Below are 26,144 nucleotides of genomic sequence, written 5' to 3' on the forward strand. Positions count from 1 at the left end.
TGCAGTGCAAGCTGAGGTTGCTGGGCGGTCGCACCTGCTTCAGATCTCGCTTGTGTTCGCTTGTGCCTCCCAGCAACCTCAGCTTGCACTGCAGAAAACCACTAAATGTCATACAATATTGGAAAAAAGCGAAGCCACCTTCCATCATAAGAACAGATCGGTCAGGGAGATAGCAGAGACATTTTCCATTCGTAAGGCCGGCGGCACGTGTGTCAGCACTCACTCTATCGCACTACAAGAGAGCGAAATTCCAATATTAAATAGCCTTGTGCGAACTTACCTTTGTTTCTTTTTCCTGCATTCCTGTTTGTATGTATTTCATTTTTTGCGTTAATAAACCTCCAGTTGAAAGATAGCGCTTGCCTTGTCCTATTCTCCCTTGTCCTCGTTGTTTAGCGCTACGATGTACACCTCCGCATTCGGATAACAAAGCAGACTACGCTCAAGATGGGAGCGGCTGGCCCCGTACGGCTGGTACGTTGGGTATAAGCCGAAACGAACTGGAACGTTTGACGTCAGCGGTATCGTGTAGCGCGGGAATAAGTCGCGCAACTCTGTTCCCTCCGGGAACACTATATACAGCTATTGGGTGTCTGGCGCTATTTGGCGCCCTCAAGGCGATCTGCGCCTGCGCACCGACGGTGCGAAGGCTGCCGGTGCTCCGGTAGAAGTAACACGGTACAGCGTGTTCTAAAGGTGTCTAATATTTTAATGGCTCATACTGTCGTCCGTTCACAAAGCGTGCAACACGCGTTTAACTTGGGAACTAAAAAAGATAGAAGAAAACCAATGGTTGCTTCAGATAGAGGAGGAAAAAATGAATATAGAGGCCAAGTTTGATGACTGTAGATTAATTCGTTAATTAATTATAGGCAAATTATCGAAATTGCGTCGAAATAGCGCGGACGTCGATATAGCCACGGGAACGGGTGACGTCACATCCGCCGGAAGTCATCACGGCATAGTGAAAATTGTCACAAAATGGTCGGAAAAACGTCGGATTTGTGTGAAATTAGATGGAAAAATGTGTAATTAAGCGTAATTAACACTTAAGATCCCCGAAAATTGTATAGTTCACGGGAACGGTGTGACGTCACATCCACCGGAAGTCGTCACGGCATAGTGTCCTCGGCTTTCACTTCTCAACACTTTAGTTACAGAGTGGCCGCGCAATTTTTTATCAAGAGACCGAAGCAAAGGCAGAGAGGAGGAGGAGGAAAAGGAAAGGTGGGAAGGTTAACCGGGACCAGAAACCGGTTTTTCAACTCTGCATAAATCCCTTCAAAAGTCGGAAAATAACATACTGGGAGATTACAAACAAGCACATATCCAACACCAGCTAGGTTATTACACCAGTGGTATCCCAAACTATATATACTCTCCACACTGCGGGCACTGCGGAGAGGTAGCTAAGCTATATCACTTAGTGGGGGACTGAAACTTTAATCCCATAGTTGACCCCATTCCATACCCCTCGGAGGAGCAGTGGGAGGCCATTCTGCTCAGCGATGATCCTGACCGTCAGCAATGGCTGGTGGGGAGGGCCAACGTAGCAGCGGTAACCTGGTTATGGCGCTCGGCTGCTCATCCGAAAGACGCGGGTTTGATCCCGGCCAAGGCAGTCGCATTTCTGTGGAGGCGAAATTCTAGAGGCCCGTGTACTGTGCGATGTCAGTGCACGTTAAAAAACATCAGGCGGTCGAAATTGTCCGGAGCCCTTCTCTACGGCGTCTCTCATAGCCTTAGCCGCTTTGGGACGTTAAACCCCATAAACCAAACCAAACCAATGGACTGCAGGACTAGGCTAGCCAGATTCTGCGTAAGATTCTCTAAGATTCTGAATATTTTAAATCAATCAATTAATCAATCAATCAACCAACCAATCAAAATAGGAAAGGAAAAGGCTTCAAGAAAGCCTGTTTTTTTTTTCTTCACGGACTTTACAAAGAAGGTCATGTGACACCAGTACTGTCTAGCGGCATGTACAGGTTGGTGTGGCTGCGAGTGCTGCGCACAGTCGCGCAGTTTTTGTTTTGACAGGCCACACAGAACCCAGCACAACCCCGCTTTCAAAATTCTAAAACTTACGTGCTTAATTAGTATACTAAGGCCAGCTACAAATATCTAATTACAGCCTAGAGTGCCATCTGTAATATTTGTAATGTTAACCATTAGCTATTAGTCAACGGTCTTTGTCATCACGACTCACCTAAAGCTCAAAAAATCCTATTTAATGGCAGCTCTTATGGAATCAAATGGCTCCGACATGCACACAATTCAGACGCCGCGTACTGTGCTGTGCTCAGCCCGATCTCATTGACCACGTGCACTACTATCTGCAGCTTCCGCCCCACATGTAAAAAAAAAAAGCGACAAATTATAAACACACGTACAGGAAACCAACTCACTGCGTGCACAACCTTGTTACCACAATTGATAGGAGCGCCGCCACTATCAAAGCGACGCGTTTCCGCATTGCTTCCGCTGTGATAGCCAGTGTGTGGGAGTGGCCGCGAAAAGTCGACCTCTTTGAGTGAACTTATTTGCAAGCGTGCAGCAGTTGGGTGGCGCTTAGCCTTATTAGCCATTGGGACATTTAGGTAGTCGCAGAAATAGGTGAATAACATTTGCTCGCCGGCTGCGCCTACACCGTTCTGGAGAGCCAGCAAGGTAGGTACAATCTGCATGTTTGGCGGCTCCACTTTAAAAGTTAATTTGCGCAAATTGCTCTGCTACTGGGGAAAATAACGCCTGCAAGGTGGCACATTATGATCTACGCTCATTGAGAAGTAAACTTGATGAGGGTAGCTGATTGGGCGAGTTGGCTGTTCAGTATTGAACGTATGCAGAAAGACAGGAATCTTGCTACGCATACTGCTGTTGCGATGAGCGATAGTGTGGACAGGACTGGCGGGAAAACACACAAAAGGGCTCGTTGAACTAGAAATAGACTTGATGAGGGTAGCTGATTGGGCAAATTGGCTGTTCATGTGGTGTCTCCTTCGTGTTGTCCGTGTTTCTGAGCGCTGCAGACTTCATAATTGAGAATTAGTTTAACATGGGCACTTGCCTTGATTGTCGGTAATTTCTGTGAGTACAGTTCGCAGAGACGCGAGCTGAGCAGATCGAACAGGCTGCGTACCCTACCAGACGAAGAAAGGAACCGAACGCCCGGTTCAGTAGTTGAACGGTTACTCTCCCAATTTTTCGCTTTATTTGAATTTTTATTAACAGCATAATTTCAGCCAGCAGAGGAAACGTCCTTTTCAAAGCAAGCAGCCGCGGTGGCTCAGTGGTTATGGTGCTTGGCTGCTGACTCGAAAGACGCGGGTTCAATCCCGGCCGCGTGTTCGCCAAATGCAGCCGGCACAGCCAGCGATGACAGCGCCGCCCACCGGCAGGTAGCAGCCACCATTAAGGCTCGTTATAAATATTCATTCAGAACGACGGCTTGACCGGAGCTGCACGACAAGATTAATTGTAAATAAGAGTTCGGGGGCCCCCATTAGCCTGCAGCGTTCGGTGCGCCAGGGTTGTCCCCTCAGCCCTCTTCTATTCTGCATTTACATTGAAGCGTTGTGTTTGAATATCATGGAAAGTGAAAAAATTCGAGGATTCCAGCTACAGGCAGCAGAAGTTAAGCTGCTGGCTTATGCGGATGATGTCGCGGTGTTCACAGTGAACCGGGAAGGTATAACCGAGGCCGTGGCATGCGTAAAAGAATTCACCAAGATCACCGGTAGTAAAGTGAATTGGTCAGAGTCCCTGGGGCTTTGGCACGGAGAATGGCCAACGAAGCCCGGCAATTTTGCAAACGTGTCCTGGGTGACGACCCCAGTAAAGTACTTAGGCGTCCCACTGGACGGTTATCGCGATAGCGATTCGTACTGGAAAGCACAGACGCAAGCCACGCGTGAAAAGGTGGAAAGGGCGACACCTTTCAATTTTCGCAAGGGCCACAGTGTGCAATCTGTTTTTTATGTCTAGGCTGTGGTACGTGATGCAAGTGTTGCATTGTGCAAGGATGAACGTACAGAGACTGCACCGGATCTTTGCCGTTTTTGTGTGGGCTGCGGACTGGGAACGCTGCTGTGGTACGTGATGCAAGTGTTGCATTGTGCAAGGATGAACGTACAGAGACTGCACCGGATCTTTGCCGTTTTTGTGTGGGCTGCGGACTGGGAACGCTGCTGTGGTACGTGATGCAAGTGTTGCATTGTGCAAGGATGAACGTACAGAGACTGCACCGGATCTTTGCCGTTTTTGTGTGGGCTGCGGACTGGGAACGCTGCAGCCGGACCAATTTGTTTAGGCGGGTGAAGGATGGCGGCCTGAGTCTGGGACACTTATTTCTGCGGCAGATTGTAAGCAGATTTTGTTTTGTGCGCGATGTAAGCGATCCGTTTTTGCGCACTGTGTGCCAATTAAGGCTCGGAAATGCACTGCCGGACTTTGTTGTCACAACCGAAAGTTTCTCGGGACGTATTTTTGGTTACTTTAGAGAGGTTGTCGCGAGTGTTCGATTCCTGTCTGTTCGATTTTCGTATGAATATTTATCTTCTGTTAGCAGGAAGAAGTTGTATAAAGATTTGTGCGATGTAGTTCTTCCACAACCTATGTACAGGGCCTTATACAATGGAGGCCAGAGACGCGACGTACTTAAGCGTGTGAAGGCGATGCAGGTGCCGCCAAGTGCAAAAACTTTTTTCTTTAAATTACATACCGGAACACTACCAGTAAAGGAATTCTTGGAAAGGAAGCAGTTATTTCTACCTTGGGGATCACATTGTTTAATTTGTAAACAACCAGAAACAATAGACCACGTTTTTTTGCACTGTTGGGAGGGGGTATACTTTTGGGACATCTTGCAACGGACTTTAAAAAAGGAATTTCCGCTCGACGCTCATGGTATTCGGTACTTGCCTGTAGAGAGTGAGGATGGGACACCATTCGACCTCATTATGCTAATGGGCCTCCATTGTATTTGGCGCTCCAGAATGGCAGGATATCATTGCGATCCTGATGCACGGCCAGCACGGATCTATTTTCGGGAGTGCATGCATAAGTATATTGAAGTTCAGAAACTTGCTCCTGAAGCTCCCGAGTTGCTCGAAAGAGTCGAGCCTTTGGTGACGCTTAAGGAGTTTTAATATGATGAAGTCACGCACCCCCGGGCGGATAGTGTTGTTAATTATTGCTCATTGCGCTCTGTAAGTGTATTTGTGTACTGTGGTTCTTGCCGAAGTCAGGCAATAAATAAAAAAAAAGCCGCTATGGCGCAGTGGATTAGAGGCACGTGTTGCGTATGGAAGGTCGGCGGTTCGACTCCGCTCTCTGTACTGTAATTTTGTTTTTTTTAATTCATTTCTTAATTTTTTTTTTTCCCTTTTAGGTCGCAAATCGTGATGCTTAGTGGCATATAACGCCGTTTAAGCATTATTTAGGGAATAATTACCCCTTTTAGGTAAGCCGTTGTGGCAATCCTCAGTCACCGTGATCAATTCACCGTGTTTTCAAGCCTTGTGGCTGTACAGGCTGCAGTTGGCAAATACGCATCCCGGCCTTGGCGGTCGCATTTCGATGGTGGCGAAATGCTACAGGCCTGTGTACTGTGCGATGTCAGTGCCCGTTAAAGAACCCCAGGGGGGTCAAAATTATCCGGTGCCCTCCACTATGGCGTCACTATAAGCCTGAGTTGCTCTGGGACGTCAAACCCGATAAAACCAAACCAAATCCTTTTCAAAGCAACCGCGTAACTCGCCCACCCACGAAGCTGAGCCTTCGGTTTCTTCGTCACTCGCCAGATGACGCGGCCTGTTCCATCAACTGCTTTGCATTTTTATTTCTGTGAGCAGTACTCGTAGAAGACATCGGTTTCTCAATAATTACGGTCAATCTAGGCAAGCGCCGATGTTAGATAGCTTCTCAAAGAACGTAAACCATGATATGCTATTCTGTGTGCGCTGCTTGCGCCCGAATAGGCCTGAAGTTTCTGCAGAGCAATTTTTGAAAGTATCTGTCCATGCACTACGCAGGCTCACTCCGATGCAGATTTACATCCCTTTCAGCAAACAGATATGAGGTGATCACTCATCCAACACCCTAATCAAGCCTTGAAGTAAGTCATGCGCGTGCATAGGCCAACGTTGCATAGGCGCATGGGAATGAATCTAAAAATTGGCAAAGATTTTGTACGCCGGCAAAAATTAAATTCTTGATGACCGAGATGTTTGAAAACTAAAACAAGAAAGAAAGAGCATCTAATGAAGCAATTTTGTTGGTTAGTTCAGGATGAAACACTAAAATGTAGTGTTTAAAAAAGCGAAACTGAAACTTGCATTTTGTTCTTATTTTCGCTAAATTTAGAGACAAAAAAATAGTAGCTCGCAACACTGGTACACAATGTGCGTTTTCGGATTGTTTACTGCGCGACGGGACGGTCTGCAGACGCAGCGACGGTGGAAGGTGGCCTTGTGCTGAATATTGCCGGAAATCGGCGGGCTTAAGCGCGTGCCGTTGCCAATACATTTCTCCAATGCCAGAGGCGGACACCGTCAGCGAGGGTAGTAGGTATACAGCGCTTTTACTTTTCCTCAATCGACGCTTGTCTTCCTTGAGCGAGCAGCATTGATTCTCTCGAGCTTACAGCAGTAATCTGGAGGCTTTGCCAAGATTACCGCTGTGTACATTTGGTCCGTGAAAGCTGAAGAAGTAGGTTCTTCTTTTCCCGTTTCTCCGGTTCTCGAAGACCAGCCGACCGTAAGTCTCAATCTTTCGCAAAGGCGAACTCGTAGTGAAAATGATCGGTTTTGACTGCCCCATTGGAGAACACAGAAAAAAAACAACAAAAAACTGATGCTCATTTTTGAATTTGATTTCCATTTTGGAGCTGAGAAATTGGGATGTTACTTCTACTGTTGCGAGCATCTGCAAAAGTTGTACTGGCGAACGCGTTGTGTCAGCGTTTTGTTGTGATTCGCGATGCGTGCCTTTGTTTACATTGTTAACGCCGGCTGTCACGCGCCCGTGCATACCGGAAAGTCTGGTTTTGTTTGTGGCAACTTCGAGGTCGCAGTTTTCTCGTTTTTTTGCTGGTAATCAGGAGAGGCACTCGTTTCCGTTACAAAATATTCAAAAGCGGGAACTTGTAGCGTAAGAAAGAAAAGAGGTAGTACAAGTAGGCACCTTCAGGTGTTTGCACGCGCACTACGCCAGGATCCTATCGCGAACGTTGTTTTTGTTAATTCTTATTTCGTCACCTCATAGCTTTTGAAACTCATCTGCTTTTAGAGCTGTGCTCAGCCTATTCTTCAACGAGAGTTCCTTTTTAACAATGTTCAAACTTGCTTTCAATGTACGAATCGGTGCGTCGTAGTTGTGTTCTCTTGACTAAAGAGGTTTGAAAAAAAAAGGGGGAAATTAACTTCGACGCTAATGGCTCCTTGTGAAGAATTCCAAATCCAGCGAAGGAGTAGCCCATGCTTTTTGGGTAACCTGGGTTGCCGTGCTTCCGGGTGCATCCAGCTTGCTTGCTCTCCGTGCTCCCGGTATGTGACTGTACAGAAACAGTTAATTCAAGCTTCAATTGTAGTGACATTTTGGTAAATCGCATGACAGGCTCGCTACTAATTCTTGTTGATGGGCTCTTGGTAGCCGCCCATTACACAGATAGCTCTACCTGGCTTAAGCGTGTGGCTTCATCCAACGTCTAGCGAAGATAGTGAGGCGGCGCATGTACAGGGTCAGTCACACTTAGAGGGAACACGGCTCCGCGTGGCTGCGCACACCCGGACCACTATTGCCACCAATCCGGTAGCAAACCTGTTCAAAGGGGCAGATCACACGAAGCACCAAGTCGAGGTCCCTCTTCTCGTGCGCCACTTTGCACTGATTCACGAACGGGTTAGACGCAATGGCACTCCGCAGGTACGTGGCCACGCGGAGCCGTGTTCCCTCTAAGTGTGACTGACCCTGTACATGTACGAGCGTTTCAGCTGTCCAAACTGGTAAGCTGTTGGCACTTGCTCTGTGCTTCCTGCTTCGTTCGACTCGGCGTTTCGGCCATGGCATATAGATCTAGGTAGCACGTTTTGATAATTACCAGAGAGAATTTTTGAATGTTCAATGCTGCGTGCTGTATTTGGGGGTGTTAAAAAAAAAAAAGCAGCAACTGTTATTGACAAAGCTAATCCAGCAGTTTTGGAAGAGAGAGAGAGAAAAAAAACTTTATTTTTCATCCTCTCTGAGTACCTTCCTCATAGGGTGGAGTGCCTCGCCGCTGGCTTCAGCGGGTCGGATTTGGCCAGCGCGGTCAGCCAGGAGGAAGTTGTGGGTTGAAATAAAACTTCCGCATGTCACGTGGGTTTGGCTCCCACTGGCGAATGTCTTTTCATTTGATTCGTTAAATTACTTGCCGCCTGAAATGATTACTAAATTACTTTTATAAATACAAATATAGAATCTTCGTAAACTTTTTCAAAGAATGTTGGCTTCTTTCGTATACAGTTAAGGAGGACCCTTCCACTAATAAAGCTAAGGGCCTTTAATTGCTTTTCAGGTGTATAATTAGAGCTCAGTCACGAACTTCTCCGGTTCACTGATAAGATAGTTGTGAATCAATGTATGATGGGAGTTGATTTTCCAGAGAGTCTTTAGTGTGAGGGTCTACTTGTTTTTATAACCGCCGTTTGCCGAAGGGGCTGAAGCCTTGTGTGTGACAAAAGAAAAAGAAAAAAAGCCTTTGTTCCTCGCGCTTTGACAATACAGGTGACAGGATTGCCTGGGATAAGAAAAAAAAAACATTTACTGGGTTCTTCGGTAAGATTTAACGGTAATTCTAAGCATGATCATTACCATTCCCTCGCAAAAACTGCGCGGCCTTGGTCGAGTCACTCTCAACGCTTTGTCTGTGCGCCTGAAATGCAGATAACCTTCTAAAAGTGGATTGTGGCGGAGAACAAAAGAAACCTAATAGAGAGAAATCTACAAAAAGAAGTGTGAGGTGTAATGGAGTTTGTCCCTCGCGAACATCTGGCGTCGCGTACCATTTTCTTTTTTTTTGCCTTTTGCTTAGCAATCGCGGAGGCGGGTATCAGTGAGCGGAGACAGTTTGTGACGTGGCAAAAGGCAGGGTTACCCGTAATAACTCAAGTGAGGTAAAACAAAGTCGCTACTTTGACGTCGATTTGCGCTTAAACAATAAGCTACAGGGATACAAAACTTGGCATGAATCGTCAAGACGGAGAGGAGAGAGTATGCGGTGCATATTTAGTTGAAGCGCGAAAAATCCACGCCATGAAATCTGAGTCGCATTTTTTTTTTTTCGCTTTAAACACTACGTACGGCTTGCCTGGAGCGCGATATAGTGGAAGGCGGAACAAAATGTGACACACATTTGCAAACCATCGCTTTGTATTATTCACAGGTGTCAGAAAAACAAATATTACGTAAACATTCCCGATTGTTCTGACATCACGCTCAGTGAATATGAAGAGGGCAGCCTAAGCTGAACACATTAAAAATATTGCCACGCGCCTAACGCGCCGCGCGGCCTCCGCGCTGAATCGAAGACGACGACGAAGCGGCGGTTGGATTTTTGGATTGGAAAACGTTTATTGTCAGCACTGAGCCCTAGTGGGCATTATACTAGGTGGCTTCGAGCCCATGGCTCTTGGCGACCTTGTGAGCCCACTCAGTGGCCCGGACTTGCGTCAACGGGTCTGAGCTGGCCAGTATAGCCTCCCACCGCTCTAGAGAAGGGACTGGTAGTAGGTCCGCCGGTGGCGGCGCCTTTTTGCAGCTCCATAAAATGTGGTCATATCCGGCTATCTCGCCGCATTGTTTGCATGTAGCGTTGTATTGTGTTGGATACATGTGTGCTAGTCTCGACGGGCTAAAGAAGGCTCGCGTCTGGAGCCGACGCCACGTTACCTCCTGGCTTTTGTCGAGCTTTTTGTCTGGTGGCGGATAGATCCTCCTTTCCAGTTTAAACTGATTGGTGTATTCGTGAAATGATATGAATGCATCTCTCGTGAAATTTGGGGACTCGACCCGGCTCACTGCTCGGCTGACATAACCTCGAGCTATACTGTGAGCCAACTCGTTTCCCCTGTTCCCCGAGTGTGCCGGCACCCATATTAGTTCCACCTCTCTTTGGTCCCAGTCTTTATGTCTTAATATTCGTTCTGCCTCCTGGGAGATCATACCCCGCGCAAAATTGTTGATAGCCACCTTGGAGTCGCTAATTATGGTGACTGCTTTGGTGCTGGCCATTGCCATGGCGATAGCCGCCTCCTCCGCTGTCCCTGAGTTTTTTGTTTTGACCGAACCGGCCGTTAATGTTTCACCCGAGTCGTTCACGGCCACGACCACAAAGGAGTCGCCTCCTTCGTATTCCGCCGCGTCTACATAGGTTGTGTGTTCCGAGCCTTCGAGCTTGGCTTCAAGGGCCTTTGCTCTGGCTCTCCTCCTGCCTTCGTGAAAAGCAGGGTGCATGTTTTTTGGAAGTGGTTTAATAGTGAGTAATTTTCTAACTTTGGTCTGTAATTTTGCCTGCGCGTTTCTTTCCGGAATTTTATCATGTAATCCTAGGTTGCTCAGGATCTTTCTCCCCGGGGGTGAGCTCGCAAGCCTCCTTAATTGCGCAAATATATGTGCCTCGCATAGTTCCGTGGTGGTGTTGTAGATCCCCAGTTTAAGAAGTCTTTCCGTAGGAGTGCAGTGGGGCAGCCCCAATGCTGCTTTATATGCCTGCCTTATGATCCCATCTATTTTGTTCTGTTCCGCCAGCCCTAGCTTGAGGTAGGGAACGGCGTAAACTATTCTGCTTATGACGAAAGCCTGAACCATTCGGCAGAGATCTTTCTCTTTGACTCCCCGTCTTTTGTTAGCTATTCGCCTTATGAGCCTGGTTGTCATGTTAATTGTGGACTTAAGCCTGTTTATTGTCTCTGTGTTCTTTCTATTGTCCTGTATTATAAGTCCTAGGACCCTGATTTTGTCAACTCTGACTACCGGAGTCTCATTTACCAGTACGTGAATGTCTCCTGCGTTGGTATCGCGTTTGCTAGCCCCCCGGATCACCAGAAGTTCGGATTTGCTTGGCGAGCATTTTAGTCCTGCCCATTCTGCGTATTCCTGGACAATATCGATCGCGTGTTGGAGATTTTGTTTTATTTCCCCATCGTTTCCTGTATGCGTCCATAATGTTATGTCATCCGCATATAGCGTATGGTTTATACCTTCGACAGTCTTCAATAGCGGCGGTAGGTTCTTCAACGCCAGGTTGAATAAGAAAGGAGAGAGCACTGAGCCCTGCGGAGTTCCCCTATCTCCCAGCTTAATAGTTTCTGACTGGATGTCTCCTAGATTTATTTCTGCGGTTCTGCCGGTTAGAAAGTCCCTTACGTAATCGTAGGTCCGCTTTCCAGGGGTAATCTCCGCCAGATTAGTTAGTATGACCTCGTGTTTGACGTTATCGAAGGCTTTATGTAGGTCTAGGCCCAGTATAGTTTTGGCGCCCCCTTTGTTGGGCGGGTCTATGATGTCTGCTTTGAGCTGGAGCATGACGTCCTGCGTGGACAACTTGCTCCTGAAGCCTAGCATCGTTTCAGGAAATACCTCCCTTTCCTCTGCGTATTCCTGGAGTCTGTTTAATATGACATGTTCCATCAGCTTCCCCAGGCAGGACGTTAGCGATATCGGCCTGAGGTTGCCCACTTCAAGTTTCTTCCCGGGTTTTGGAATAAAGATTACTTTGGCATGTTTCCATTGTGAAGGTAGACTACCTCGTTTCCATATCTCATTTAGGTAATCTGTGACTGCCGTGACCGAGACTAGATCTAGGTTCCTTAGCATTTTGTTGGTTACCCCATCTGCCCCCGCTGCCGACGTGGTTCTTAGTTGACTCATTGCTCTCCATACCTCCGCTATCGAGATGTCCTCATCTAGCTGTGTGTTCTCTGCTCCTTGGTAAGCTGGAGATGAACCCCCTTTGTCTGTGTTAAGGTACCTGCTCTTCAGTTCCTCTATTAGGTCCGCGGCTGTTCCCTGGTATTTGTGAATCAATCGTTTAAGCTGCCCTTGTGCCGCCGACTTTGTTTGTCCTGGGTCTAGTAAGTGGCGAAGAAGATGCCACGTGTTCTTGCACCCTAGCTTTCCATTCATTTCATCGCAAATTTGTCCCCAGTGTTGACGCTGAAGCTCGTTTGTGTAGTCTTCTATCTGTTTTTCGAGTGTCGATATTCTCTTCTTTAGCCTTCTATTGTGTTTCTGTTTTTTCCACCTCTTCAATAGGCTCTCGTGGGCTTCCCACATGTGGGCTAGCCTCGAGTCTGTGATGTCATGTTCGGTGGTTGGGGTCTGTCTAGTGTGACTGTTTACGTCTTTTTTGAGTGTCTCAACCCATTGATTTAGATCCGATATCTCCCTCGGAGCGGTTCTGTCCCGGACTTTTCGGAGGGTGTCCCAGTCTGTCAGCTTCGTTTCGCGCAGCTTCCCCTTCATCGGCCTGGTTTGTGTTTCAATCTCTATGATGTAGTGATCGCTACCCAAGGTGTGTCCTGTGTTTGACCATCGTTCACCCTCGAGGTCTTTGCCTAACGTCAAGTCTGGGGACGTGTCTACGCTGACGCTATTGCCCATCCTCGTGGACTCTCGCGGCGCGCTTGTTCTGTTTGGTGTCGTGGAAGCTGGCTCTATAATTAAAAGAAGGCTCCCAGTCTTGGGTTCTTGCCGACGCCTACCTTCGCGGCTCCTCTGGTCGTGACAATATATAATTCTGCAAAAGTTGGAAATGTTGCATTTTGGCCCTCCTCTGTGTCAAAATGGGAAGCGTACGGGGTAAAATGACGAGACGTTCTTCCAAAATTAATCCATTACTCAGTCTTGCACTGAATTCATATGAACTTAGCTGCATCGGCACCCGAGCAATCTGAGAGCCTATCCGTATAAGAAACACTATATCCTGTCACATACCGGCGCTCTTTTATTCCATAAACCAGACTAGCCAGTTTTACAACCAGGATTAGCGTGTAGCCTGTCTGCTCGTTTTTTTTTTAATTTCCTGCCTTCGCAATTTTTTTTTTCTGTATTAGTTTCACTGATCTTGCTCTTTCGCTTCGTCTTTGGATTTGCAATTTGGTGCGGTTCGCAGTACGTGAGTGCGAATTTTTGAACCTGGTTTTAGGTGACACCGAACAGAGCTTGCTTCATTGTCAGTATGTATTGTACAAGTAACCGTTCTTACTCACAGGAAAGAATTCGCCGCTTAGGTTACAAGGAAACTGAAATGTTCCGGACCAAAACGTCGCGTTTTGCTTTTACTCTCTCCTACGCAATAGTTTCGGTTTCAGTTTCGGCAAGGCGGAAAATTGGTAAATTGGATTTTGAGGAAAGGAAACGGCGCAGTATCTGTCTCACATATCTCGGCGGACACCTGAACCGCGCCGTAAGGGAAGGGAGGAAGGTGGGAGTGAAAGAAGAAAGAGAGAAAGAGGTGCCTTAGTGGAGGTCTCCGGAATAATTTCGACTACCTGGGGATCTTTAACGTGCACTGACATCGCACAGCACACGGGCGCCTCTTGCGTTTCGCCTCCATCGAAACGCGGCCGCCGCGGTCGGGTTCGAACCCAGGTTGGTTGGTTGGTTGGTTGGTAAACATTTATTAAAACAGTCAAGGGGCCGATGGCCCAGATCTAGGGGTCGGCCGAGACTCCTTAGAATCTGGCAGTCTCTAGGCGAGACCGATGAGCGCTCGTTGGTCGTCTAGACGAGCCTCCCAGGTATGTTGTGTGGGTGTTGGCATGTGTTGTCCTGTACACGTCCATACCATATGAAGGAGGTCTGCTGGGATATTGCAGTGCTTACACATCGGCATATACCGTTCAGGAAATATATTATGGAATCTTTTGGGATTGGGGAAAGTGTCCGTCTGGAGTACTCCGGCCCGGTAGACGAGCGCGGCAAGGCGGGGTATAGTGTTCTGGACAGTCGAAGTCTGGCAACCCTTACGAGTCCTGAGGCCTTTCTCCGCCGCATTTCTTTTCACATTCAAAGCAGCCTCCGCAGCTGTTGCCCGTATGACTGCAACGCCTTTCCTGTCTTTTAACCTCCGCATCCTCTCAGATCCCGCCACGATGGCTTATTGGCCTTAGCGTTCGGCTGCTGATCCCAAGGTCGGGGGTTCGATCCCTGTCACGGCGGCCGTATTTCGATGGAGGCGAAATACAAAAGCGCCCGCTTACTGTTCGATGTCAGCCTACGTTACAGAACCCCGCGTGGTCTAAATTAAACATTAAAACCTGTCAATCCACAATCGAATCCTCGTAGCTCCCACCAAGGCAGTCGCCCGTACGCTGGTCACGTATGCCCGTCGGGAACATTACTTATGAGCATTTCATTTTATAGCTGTAGTGAACCATAACTGTAGTGAACTGTTCTTTTGCGACTTGAGATAGGTTTTCAAGTCTATCAGCTCGACAGTGCCTGTTTTGCAATCGAAATAAATTACGTTTTAATTAAAGCGTTCATTTTCTTTGCTACTTAGTTGCCTGTACTCTTCGTCTACATGCGCGACCGGTTTAGACGCGGTTATCGCGGTGGCGCGCTCTCTTTCCAGTCCGCGGCCGTTCACCCGAGCATATATATTCTAGAAGCACGAGCATTGGCGCTGTGCCTAAGCCGCGGGCAGTGTGAGTTTGTGTGCCGAGGCCTTGTAGGTGGCACCAAGACGAAGAACGCTTATCAGTCAGGCGCGCGTCCTTTATGGCTCAAGATGTGGTATCTCTTTTTGGCGCGGCCCAAGTGGCTGCCGGCGATAGCTTCGGTTGCATAGCGTACAGAAATGGACCAATCGCAGCGTCGCCTTGGCAGTGGAGGTGCGCCCGAATTCGTATTTCGGCAAGCTTTTTATATATCCTTATTATTCATCGTCTTCGGTCATGTTTAGATCTGTGCTTTCTTCTCCTTTTCGGCGTTCATTCAGTTACGTGATCTTCGCTTTTGAAGTGAGTGACGTCACCTTAATGTGCCACCAAACTCCAAAGTAGGCTCGCTGATGTAGCGCAATCGCGCTCGCTGTTTGTACAGTACGGTCCGCAGTTAAAGGGAACATGCGATCGCGTGACTTCCGCGCTTCGCGAAGCGCTGCCGCTGAGAGCCGGCGAGAATCGACGGCACAAGGTGCATGCGCAGTAAGCGCGGCCGGCTGCTCTTTCCGCGCATGCGCGTTGTTCCGCCGATTCTCGCCGGCTCTCGTGGCAGCGCTTCGCGAAGCGCGGAGGTCACGCGGTCACATGTACCCTTTAACAGTGGACCGTACTGTACATAACCTCACCTTGGGCGTGATTTCTCCCAGAGTATATCTCGGAATGGACGTCCATAGTCAACAGTTTGCATGGTTGAAGCCGCCGAAAATTCTTTGTGAACGGAATTTTCAAACTGTGCCAGCACTGCCACTTGTTTGATGGATTGTTTGAGCGAGGACACTCTCAGTGAGATTCTTATCAATGGGCCGCAAGATAGCGTCGCTTCTCTAAAAAAAAGAAAGGAAAGATGCCGAGATATCATAACACATGCTTTCTGCTTTTAAAGTACTCTGGGGGAAAATTGTGTCGGACTGTATAAGTGAACACTCTATCAGTCACCGCTCCATACTGTGAGTAATGTGAGGGGAGTCTGTACTATATACTGAAATAAGTCTCCTTGCTAGAATGTGGAAGATCGCTTTCTGATTGGCTCCCAGCCAACCACTCATCTCCAAGGGATGTCCCAATTTGGTTTCAACATCCACGAGTTGGAGTGTGGATTGGTGGGACGGCCACTAATTGTTTGTGGGAGGGCATGGGCATCTGTTTACGTCTATAATGAAAGTTGTGTGGATGTTTTCGTGGGGCATTGAATATTGTTATTTATAATGGGATCCATAACGCGTTCTGTGGACGTCCCATGGATGTCCATAAATGTTTTTGGCAAGTAAAAAGGACAAAAATGCAAACTGCAGCTCGTGTGCATTAAAAAAATAAAGCATGTCTAAATAAAGTCTGCAAGGCCCCACTAGTGTCAAGAATTAACGTCAACTGGGACATAAAAGGGATTGCAGTTGTGTTCAAATTAACAGTCCCAGTTGCATCTAAAAATGTGAAGTGGACATGTGTAACATCCTTTGATTGTTTCAAATAACCATGTTCAATATGCACAGGCCATCCTGGGGATATTCATGGTTAGCTGGGCTGATGCAGAGGTAGCCGACAACTCCTTATTGCCAAAATATTTTGTCAAAAAAGGTCGACCCATTTATCTTCACTGTTTGCTCGTCATGTCTTTTCAGTGACATTTCACTGATGGTTAGCAGTCTTTGTAAATCAGTTAAAAGTCAGCAATTTTCCATTGTTCATACTGCTCTCAACGTGCTGCAGAGCTGAATTACATGTGCTCTCAACTTGCTGCAAAACAGCATTTTCCCTGCTCTTGAGGGAGGTTCATGGCATGTGTACTCAGTTCCGCTTGAGTGTATCAGGCATGCTGTACTTAGCTGTAGCTGTAGCTTTGTTTTAGTTTTACCCCTCCGGGATCCAGGTTGGTAAGTAATTATGTGGGCAGTGATGTAGGTAATCTCACTGGGTGGGGACAGAGAGCTTTCACTGTTTCTTCGTCACCCTAAAAGAGGCATGAAGTCTGGGTGTCTTGCAGGGATCTAGCAGGGCATGGGATCTGTTGGAAAAAAAAAAATGCTTTAGGCATTACACTCCACTGACTGTTTTGAAAGGGGGTGTGAAACTGAAGGAGATAAGCAACTTAAATTTGCTCGCACAAAAACACCAGCAAGCCTATGCAGTGAACAAGATTCAAGATTCTCGAACATAAATTGAAGGCAGTTGAACACAATATGTGGCACATTAGCCTTAGTCATGCTCAGGAATTTTGAGTTAATCATTGGGATTAGCACATCTGTTGTGGACGAAAGAGCAAGCACCCATAAGGAGAGTAGTGGAGAAGTGTAGCTCGAAGTAGCAAAAGTGATAAAGTTACTTACACAAGGCAGTGTGCCTAGACAGCATTGCGTGGCTTGGTGTAGTTTTGAGTCACAGCAGTCGGGTGCCATTGATAACTGTTTTAGGGGTGAGCACACTTCTTTTGCATGCACATTGTTCAAGAGGGCGGTGGCAGATAAGCTGGTTTTCTAGTCTGGCTCGTGCCGTTTTATCGAGACAAGTGTCGCTGCAGCTATAAATAGAACGGATACTGTCTAGACTGCAGTGTGTGGCTTCAGAAAGAATGTAGTGTAATGTGAACAACTGTTAAAATAAAAATGGTGATGGCTACCATCCTCTCTATGATTGCCACCAGAGTGGAGATGGTCTTTTTTGCGTTGAGTTCATAGCTCATCAGGTATTGGGGAATATGGAGCACTCACACTTTATCTCATGGAAGAACCGTATATGAGTTGTTGATATAGAAGCCTAATGTAAGTTTTACATGAGCTGGTTTGAGGCCGCCTTTAGAAACATTTGGTTGCGTACCTGCACTCGCAGTTGTAGATTTCATTGCACTTGGTTGTGCTGTGGGACATTTCATTGCATAGATGATCGTGTCTCCATTTGAAGGAACAAGTCTCTGTATGCATGAACTGGCAACATTATTCTGTAGCCTGGGTTATTCACACGTTGAACTTGCACTCCTCCCAAAGCCTATCTTTGTATGCTGCAAGAGAGATTCCAGATACATGCATAGACTGATAACTGTAGCTGAGTAATGTGTTATCTCTTTCTGTCCCTGATAGTACCTGCATTGTCTGTCTTCTGGCCCCCACAGTGAGGTTTAGCAAGTGCAGGCTACTCAGGGAGGTGACACTTGTGTTGTGGCAGTCAGTCACGTACGTTTGTGAAGGCAGGAGGGTCATTTAAAAGGCTGTGCATGCTTACAAGCCTGTGCTTGTTGGATTATAAAGGTATGGCATTTTCACCTTATGTGTTATGAATTATATCTGCTGCCCTAATATTTGGTTGAAGTAATTTGTAAACTACTTGAATCTGTGCTGCTATTTCACATTCGACAAACTTCCCTGTTATCATTGCAACATTGAAGGGTGTCCATATGCAAGGGAGGCGATCTTGTGAAAGTGCATTTACTGGAGGAACCTGTGGTACTGGTATTTCTTCACTCGACAAATCCTCTTCTGAATCTCGCTTTGGGGAAACTAAGCTGTTGTCTTTTATTGCATGCCGTTGCTACAAATTCTTCTTTTCAGTCTAGCTTCTCAATGTTTCTTTACCTCAAGGTAGCAATGATGGCACCAGCCCTGCTTTAATTTTTGCTGAAATGCTTCATTCTTGGGACCTGGTGCGGTGGTTTAGTGGCTCTGGCATTTGGTTGCCGATCCCAAGGTCGGCGGATGACAACAGTCACGGCGACTAAATTTCAGTGGAGGCGAAATGCAAAAACCCCCATGTGCTGTGCTAGGTCTGTGAACTCTAAAGAACCCTGAGTGGTCGAAATTAATCCGAAATTTTTTGTCACGTTATAACTATGTAGCTTCATTCTTTGAATTTGTTATTCTAACGTTTAATGCTTTCATTACCCACAATTGCATTCCCTCTCAATTTTCTCTGCATGGTAGTGGGATTAAGAACTTAATGTTAAACTAGTTCTTAATTTTATTAGGATATGATTTCATGTGGTGCAGTGGTATACTTTTGAGTGGTAAGTAAGCAAACAAACTTATAAGCCTGTGCCATCACTGGTATTATCACTTGCTGTTCTAGATAGGGGGACTTGTGTTATGGCGTGATGGCGTGTTGTTTCTTGGTTCGTGCGTTGCAAAACCTATCTTTGTGTTGGAATTGCATGCAGTATATCACGGGCCACTGACGTCGACGCAGACTGGGAAGACCTGGCAGATCGACCCCCGAGCATGATGGAGAACGTGTCGATGAGCGTCAACCAGCTGTTGCATCGTGCTGCGTCGCAGATTGAAGTTATTCGAGAGTCTGAGGTTTACCAGACGTACCTGAAGGACAACCCTGTGCTATCAGCATGTGCAGCTGTTGTGCTTGGCATTCTCAGCCTGCCAGCATTGACCTTTCTCAGTTTCATCATCGTCCTTTGCCTGCTCACATTCATGGGCTTCTTATTCATTGAGGGTGAGTTGTAAAATCTAGCAGCCTGTGTTGTCTCAGAAAATTCGCTGACTGTAATTTTAGTTGTACTACACTTATGTTTACGTTATGACGAAATGTTGAAGTGAAGCAAAGAATGAGTCTAAAATTTTCATTTAATGTTTGTTTTTGTGTGTTATGTGAGCCATGTATTGTGGCCACTTTCGCAGACATCATTCAACTGCTGTTTATTGAGATTTTATTTAACGAAATTTAGAATACAAAATGCATCATGTTAATACAGGAGGAGTTTCCAGAGTTCGAAGAAGTGCGAAAAATTGGCAGATGAATTAACGACATAAAACTAGCCATGAGCAAGTACTTCAGTAGTGTGTAATGTTCAGTGCATATATCTGTGTTGTAATTTATGTAATAGTTAAAATGACCACCGACCAAAACATTTCATGATATTATGGTGGAAATGGTAAAGAACCCCAGGTGGTCGAAATTATCCGACACACTCTACTACAGCATCCCTCATAGTAGCTGACTCGCTTTGGGATGTTAAACGCCCTTGAAAACTGAAACCAAACCAAAGATCTCGCCTCATATTGGAACGATTAACACTGCAATATTGAAGAAAGGAGGATTTATAATTTTAATTTGGAACCGAAAATCGCGTAAAAGAAACTAAAGTGCGATCTTGCAATGAAACCCTGCCATTATCGGCTTATTCAGTCATGTGACCACATCTTGATAAAATATCACTGATTTGTTTTAGGTGTGCAGTGTTTTCTTCTTACGCTGGTGCATCGTTTTCTGTTTGCTGGTACTTGAACCAAGTGGGAGACGTGTTCCGCTGTTGCACAAAGGGTTAAAATTCAGTAGTCAGTCCCTTTAAATGCCATTAAGAAAGATTTCGCTGTCAGGCTGGGCAGGAAGATGGGATTCTTAACATCACAAAACAAAGTGAACAAGGGCTAAGGGGAGCCTCAGCCCATTAGCCAATGTTTAGAGCCCCTCAACCTTTTAGGAAGAATGCAGGTCGAAGTACTATGTATGAGATGTGAACTGGTGCACAATTAGTTGAGACAATTCCGAGAAAACCCACACGTGATACATTTAAATGCTCGCAAGAGATGAATTCTAATCTGTTATCAGCAACATTCAAGTGAACACATAATTGGTGATAACTTTGGATTCTGCTTCGTGTTTCAGGTACGCTGATCACATTTGGTGTGATTGTCACGGCTGGCATCCTCTTTTTCATCGGTACCTTTGTGGCAAGCTTTGGTTGCTGTCTTTACGCCATCTTCTACGTGCTCCGTACTCTGAAGATTATTGGTGGTAATGCAGCTGCTCTCGCTGACAGCACCAAGAAGGCTGAATGAACTTCTGTGGATCGCTTGGGCCCAGCTCCTAGTGGACGTTCTTGATTCGACCTCGCTTTTTTCTGTGCTGAGTGTGCACTATTTCTTGTGTAACTTTCTGTGATAGGTTGTTTCTCAGCGATGCAAAACAAAATTGGAGGGATCAAGAGAAGTCTGGTGTTCTGTAGCCGGCACTGTTTATGTTCGTGCCTTGCTTGCAGGCATGTTACTCCGGACCAATCAAAACCAAGGACAATGGGAACAAACCGCTGGTCGGTAGCAATGTGTTCTTCTTAGTAAATCTGAGACGAACCATAGGTTGTCTTTTGATTTAGAGCTGCGTTTTTTTCGTGCGGCTTATTGTCTTGCTAGTGCATCTTGTTTTGTTGCAGGATGATGTAACACGGGTCATGTTGTATATTCCGAGTTGGAGACTGATTTCTCAATCATTGTGTGTGCTTGTTTTTTACATGGAAGTAAATGATAAATTTCTCGTGACTCTCTGACTTGTGTGTCTTCAATGTTAAATGTCATCCTGCCTTTATCCTCTTGATGTGCACAAATGGCCTAGTCGACATAATTTAATTCAACTGTGAATTGAGAAACTGAGATTGTTAATTTGCTCATTATTTGGTTAAATTACAGCAAGGGAATCGGAGCCTGCATACCTTGGGTCTGTGCACAGATTGTGCAGGTGAAATATTGCTAGTATAGTTGAATAGTCACTGATTGTGCGGGTGAAATATTGCTAGTATAGTTGAATTGTCACTCTGTAATTTATAAATTCGATTATTCAGTTTTAATGGTATACATATCTTAAGAACAGTAAGGCCTCGCTTGCATTAAAACAGTGACAAAAAGGCATCAAAGTTTTTGTACAACGCTAGCTTAATTGCACTGCTGATAGAATACCGGGGCTGTGAACATCATGGGTGAAAAGAACCATGACAAATTCGTGGAATTTTAACCTTTCGTTATTTTGAGTCCTAAAAATATAAAATAAATGATGCCCAGCCTGTGGCGGTCTTCCGGTGGACTGGGTCCTCTGATCGTAGCAGGACCTCCCATTCCTCCCAGTTGGTGAAGTGCTTCAGGCACCGTGGGGAGTATCCGCCGGCCATTGCAATGTGGACGAGAGTGGTAAACTGGTGTCAGTCACATTGAGGTCGGCCAGTGGGGAGTAATATAGAAGAAACTTATCATTGCCTGCAATTGTGATGCTCGGCTTGCTGTGTCCGGCCGCTAAATGATGTCACCCTATTTTTCTTGGCAACGCTGGGATTTTCTGTATTATCTGTGAGTACGCACACTAACATACGCCGCCGGCTGTTCTCATAACGGGACTAATGCTTTCGCATGAAAATTAGAGTACTCTTGACGTGGGAATTATGGGAGACAGTTTCTGTGCCTTTTCTTTCTTCATAAACTCTCTATGCCTCGTCGAGCTGAACATATGCAATGCGGTATGATCGGCAATTTTTGGCTTCAGAACTGCAAAAAATAAAATTTTCGCTGTATCTAGTTAGAAATTTTGAATTCAGGAAAGGGCTATCCATGAGGCTCTCAAGCTGAATTATTTTTCCTTCATAATAGCTGTAATTTAGCTGCTGACTTCACAAAAGTGAAGAAACATACCATTAAATAGCTTCCGACACAGTAGTTTCCAAAGAGAATTACTCGTTTTTGTTATAGCCGTTTCATTATAGACGTCACAACCGGGTTTGACGACGCAAGATACTGAGGTAAAACTAGATGAATTTTTGCGATATTTGTTCATGCTATATGGCGGGGTGACACTCCGTCAAAGAGATATTGCGCACTAGCGACGTACGTGTTCCTCGCTGTTTAAAAGGCGCTTTGCTTTTAACACGTTTGACAGCAGTATACGGATCTACTGCTCGACGGGATGATCATTCGGCTCAAAAGCTTGCATCGAATTACGTATACATGTGTCCGCCAGTGTTACCGGTAAGGGCAACGACCACCCTGTTTATTGCGATACTGACGCCCGACGTGACTGATGATCGAGCTCCCGGCTTTTGTTTATTAGACTGCCTCGATTACAGTTATCTCCTGAAGCTTACGCGTCCACAAGGCATGGAATACACCCCACGGATACGCCGACGATAATCGACCGCAGTTGCTTGTTTCGAGTTGGGTAGTCATCGGACCCCCCCCCCCCCCCCCTCCTTTGAGACAATAGTTTATGCGGAATCTTTGAAGTAGGCTGGAAAACATAATTGAGGCCCGATTTCCAGCACTGATATCCATATCCAGCTGCGCGAAGTGAATCCCAAGCGAAATGATTTTTTTTCTGCCAGATAATGGCTTTCACATGCCATTTACTTGCACTAGAAGTAGCTTAGCGGCAAACAGTTAAGCTATGCGTCTATGTGAAACGACGAATAATTTAGACGCTTCTTTAAAGGGGCCCTGAAACCTCCTGAGAAGAGTACTTAAACTCGTTCAATAACTATACATTGTGCTGCCATGAGCACCTGAGTCGAATAATCGTACCTCGGCACCACACGAGGTGGCTCACGCACACACACACGTCCACTTGCTCTCACATTCACTCACACTCATGTCCGCTCACACTCATGTCTCCTCAAGCTCACAACCACTCACTCACGCTGATCTCCACTCACACTGACAACCACTCACTCACTCTGATGTCCCCTCAAATTCACAACCACTCACTCACACTGATGTACCCTCACACTCACAACCACTCACTCACTGATGTCCATTCACTCACCGCCACTCACTCACTGATGTCCACCCAAACTCACGCACTCACTCACATTGATGTCCCCTCAAAGTCACAACCACTCGCACTTACACTCATGTCCACTCACACTCACATCCACTCAAACTGGCTCACTCACACTGATGTCCCCTCAAACTCATAACCACGCACTCACATTCGTGTCCCCTCAAACTCACAACTATGCACTCACACTTATGTACACTCGCACTCACCACCTCTCACTCGCACTGATGTCCACTCACATCCGTTCACTCCCTTTCACGTTCACTCACTGTGAAGTCTGAAGTGCATGCTTGTGTGTGGACGGCGTCCTCCTAGACTCAAGAGCTTTCTTTTTTTACGGACAGTGGAGGGACTGAGAGACTACTTCGGCCAACAACGCTCGTGGCTCCTCTAGCGGAGTCTGGCCGACACAAATGCAGTGATGAGCGGCCCGGGGCTTTGACGGGCTCTTGGACCAATTTTCAGTTTCGCGCTGCTCGAAGGAAGTGGCCGCTTATCGTTATCGCGTTTCTTCAATGGCCCGAACCTATGTTACGCACGTGTGTCCCCGCGCTTGCTACTAAGAAGATGAGTGCCTGTTTAGCGTCAGATAAGATGCTTAGTTTTTGCTCTTGGAGATCGGGATGTGCCTAGATTAAAGAGCGCTCCACTAAATGACTACTGTGCGACACGGTTTTGGGCAACTCAAGAACGCAGCGGCAAATACTCAATGAAGGTGCATCGCCATGGCCAATGGCGTCGGACGATTGTTGTCATATCGCGGTTAATGACTTTTCACGGAAGCACCTGCCAGTCACGTGCGATTTCAGGCTAAGGGATTTACCGCGACATATGAACCGATCGACGAGGGACCTTCACCACTCCATTCTTGAAGGCGCAGCGTCGTCTTAGTTGCCTTGACAATGGCTTTGGATGATGCCTAAGTAGCAATAATGAGTTTGTCTTGACGCGTCTGTGAGTTTGCATGAACACATTGGACCCACGTGGCGAATATCATTAGGGAACCAAGCGTGTCTTAATGCGAAAGCACTGTACTTCACTCGGTCCTTGCCAAGGATCTTGTGTGAAGCCTCGGAGTAAGCGAGTAAGCTCGGTTAAGTTTGGAGAAGCGTTGCGCCAGCTGTAGCCAATAGGCACCCTGCGCACTCAAGCTAAACTCAAGCGCGACGCGCGCGTCACTGGCGGCGGCGCGCGCGTCCCTGTCAGGAAGGCGGGAGCAGTCCGACAGCTCCCGCTGTGTTGCGCGCGCTGTCGCGAAGCGGTTGTACGCCTCCTTCTCGAGCACAAAATGGCACATAACAACAGCAGGACACATTGCTGTGTTGTATGATGCAATAATACATATATAAATTCGCCTCGGACAAGATTTTATGGATTTCCAGCTCGACATTGGGAGACGGCCCACCCTTCGCGACGGGCAACACGCGCGCGCGGTTTCTGGTCAAACAACGGTCAAACCCGTGCGGAATACGCTTGCTTGACTCGTGCATTACCTCCTAGACAGGTTTTTGAGTCATGGCAAATTCAGCAGACTCGGAGGAATGCTAATGGCTCTCTGGGAACCCTTCCCTCTTCTTGCACTCACGATTTCCGGTCACTGACTTGGCTGTCAACAATATGTAAGCTTAAAAAGCCACGCCGAAACTCGCCCGCAGTCACACCTGAAGGAGCTCAAATTTTGCGCAGTAAAAAATCGTTTACCTTAGTTCCAGTTATGCGCGGAATCCTTGCTCGCTTCCACTGCGCCTTCTCGTCCAGCGTCTTTTTCGACAGTTAAAGGCACGTTTTAAGGGGCAATGGCAACATGTTCCTGATAAATCTTTGCTCCACATCTGAAGGACTGGGTGATAATTTTCTACAATAAACATATATCTAAATGTCGAATATTCAGGACACTTGAAATTAAACAAAGCTTGAAATGAAATTCCGCTTCTTGAGCACAAGATTTCGGCAAGAATCCTGCATGAATTAGCTGGGATACTCCTTTTTTGCAGAATCCAAATCAAGCAGTTTGACGTTATCCGCATGACGTTCAGTGCGCACACCGAAGGTGCGGCAAAAGAGAATGTTATGAAGTCAGGTTTGCGTCGTTCGCTCAAAAACTGGAGTTTCCTAATTACCTTAAATGTTATGCCGCCTGGCCGTCTTTGAAAGTTTAGGGTAAGCCTTTTTAAATGCAAGAACACCCCAGGCTTGCGGGCGGCTCGTTTTGGAGAGCGTTTCACACCGCTCCAAAAACACAGCAACGGCAGCAGCGGGTTTACATTTGCCTGCCTTGCAACTGCAGCTCGCGGCAACAAGCTATCTACTGGAAGATAGCTACATAAAAAAAAAACTCAGTGAGAGTGCAGCGCTGACAGGCATTATATAGAAATATTTCTTAGCGTTAATTTAATCGTTTTCGGTGGCGCAGTGATGCTTGTCTGCGCAATGCACCGAGCTGCTACTTCGCTCCCGTCGCACGACACCACCTCTTTCACATTGTGTACATGGCCTGCTTCAAAAAGCTTCGTTCCTTTCCTGACGTTCGCTCCTCGAAAGAATTTTTCAGCCTCACGAATGAATAGGTCAAAATCCTGCCTCTACGAACAGCGGCAGCCGCTAGCAGACGCCATCCCATCGCTGTCGCGGGGCGAGCCTTCCTGACAGGGACGAGGAACTGACCGCGCGGGGGAGCTGAACGCAGCCTCGACGGTGGCGGTGCCTGGCGGGTGACCTTGGCCAAACCTAGCATAGCAGCAGCCCATGCAGAAATAAAGTGAACATTGCCGCTACTGGGATTAGAGCCCCCGGAGGCTCGAACTGATTAGCTTCGCTGGTCACTGCATGAGAGCAGTATATGCTATCGCCGCAACCTATCGCGCTTCGTGTTAAACTGCAATAGACTCTCCTTATCGTCTTTATCAA

At 46.7% G+C, this 26,144-nt stretch overlaps 1 protein-coding gene across 4 annotated transcripts; it reads left to right on the forward strand.

Annotated features, from left to right (window-relative positions):
• The first annotated feature begins 2,535 nt into the window (after positions 1–2,535).
• On the forward strand, positions 2,536–20,962 carry LOC149348461 (uncharacterized). 4 transcript variants are annotated; one of them, XM_089585832.1, is made up of 3 exons: positions 2,536–2,670; positions 18,850–19,139; positions 20,313–20,962. In XM_089585832.1, the coding sequence occupies exons 2-3, from the start codon at positions 18,911–18,913 to the stop codon at positions 20,483–20,485; spliced, it is 402 nt and encodes a 133-aa protein (XP_089441958.1). In that variant the 5' UTR covers positions 2,536–2,670; positions 18,850–18,910; the 3' UTR covers positions 20,486–20,962. The 4 variants fall into 4 exon arrangements, with proteins under 4 accessions (XP_089441958.1, XP_089441956.1, XP_089441957.1 ...); XM_089585830.1 differs by lacking the exon at positions 2,536–2,670 and adding an exon at positions 6,420–6,570; XM_089585831.1 differs by lacking the exon at positions 2,536–2,670 and adding an exon at positions 6,421–6,566.
• The last annotated feature ends 5,182 nt before the right edge of the window (positions 20,963–26,144 follow it).

The sequence above is a fragment of the Amblyomma mixtum genome, chromosome 4, assembly GCF_055824585.1.
Source record: "Amblyomma mixtum isolate Tamu chromosome 4, ASM5582458v1, whole genome shotgun sequence".
NCBI classification, from domain to species: Eukaryota; Metazoa; Arthropoda; class Arachnida; order Ixodida; family Ixodidae; genus Amblyomma; species Amblyomma mixtum.

Bases quoted from the DNA above. Each gene is read 5' to 3' on its own strand.
- LOC149348461 (XM_089585830.1), top strand. From the start codon at position 6,536: ATGCCAGAGGCGGACACCGTCAGCGAGGGTAGTAG. The intron at 6,571-18,849 runs GTATACAGCGCT...AATTGCATGCAG, and splicing joins ACCGTCAGCGAGGGTAGTAG to TATATCACGGGCCACTGACG. The intron at 19,140-20,312 runs GTGAGTTGTAAA...TTCGTGTTTCAG, and splicing joins GGGCTTCTTATTCATTGAGG to GTACGCTGATCACATTTGGT.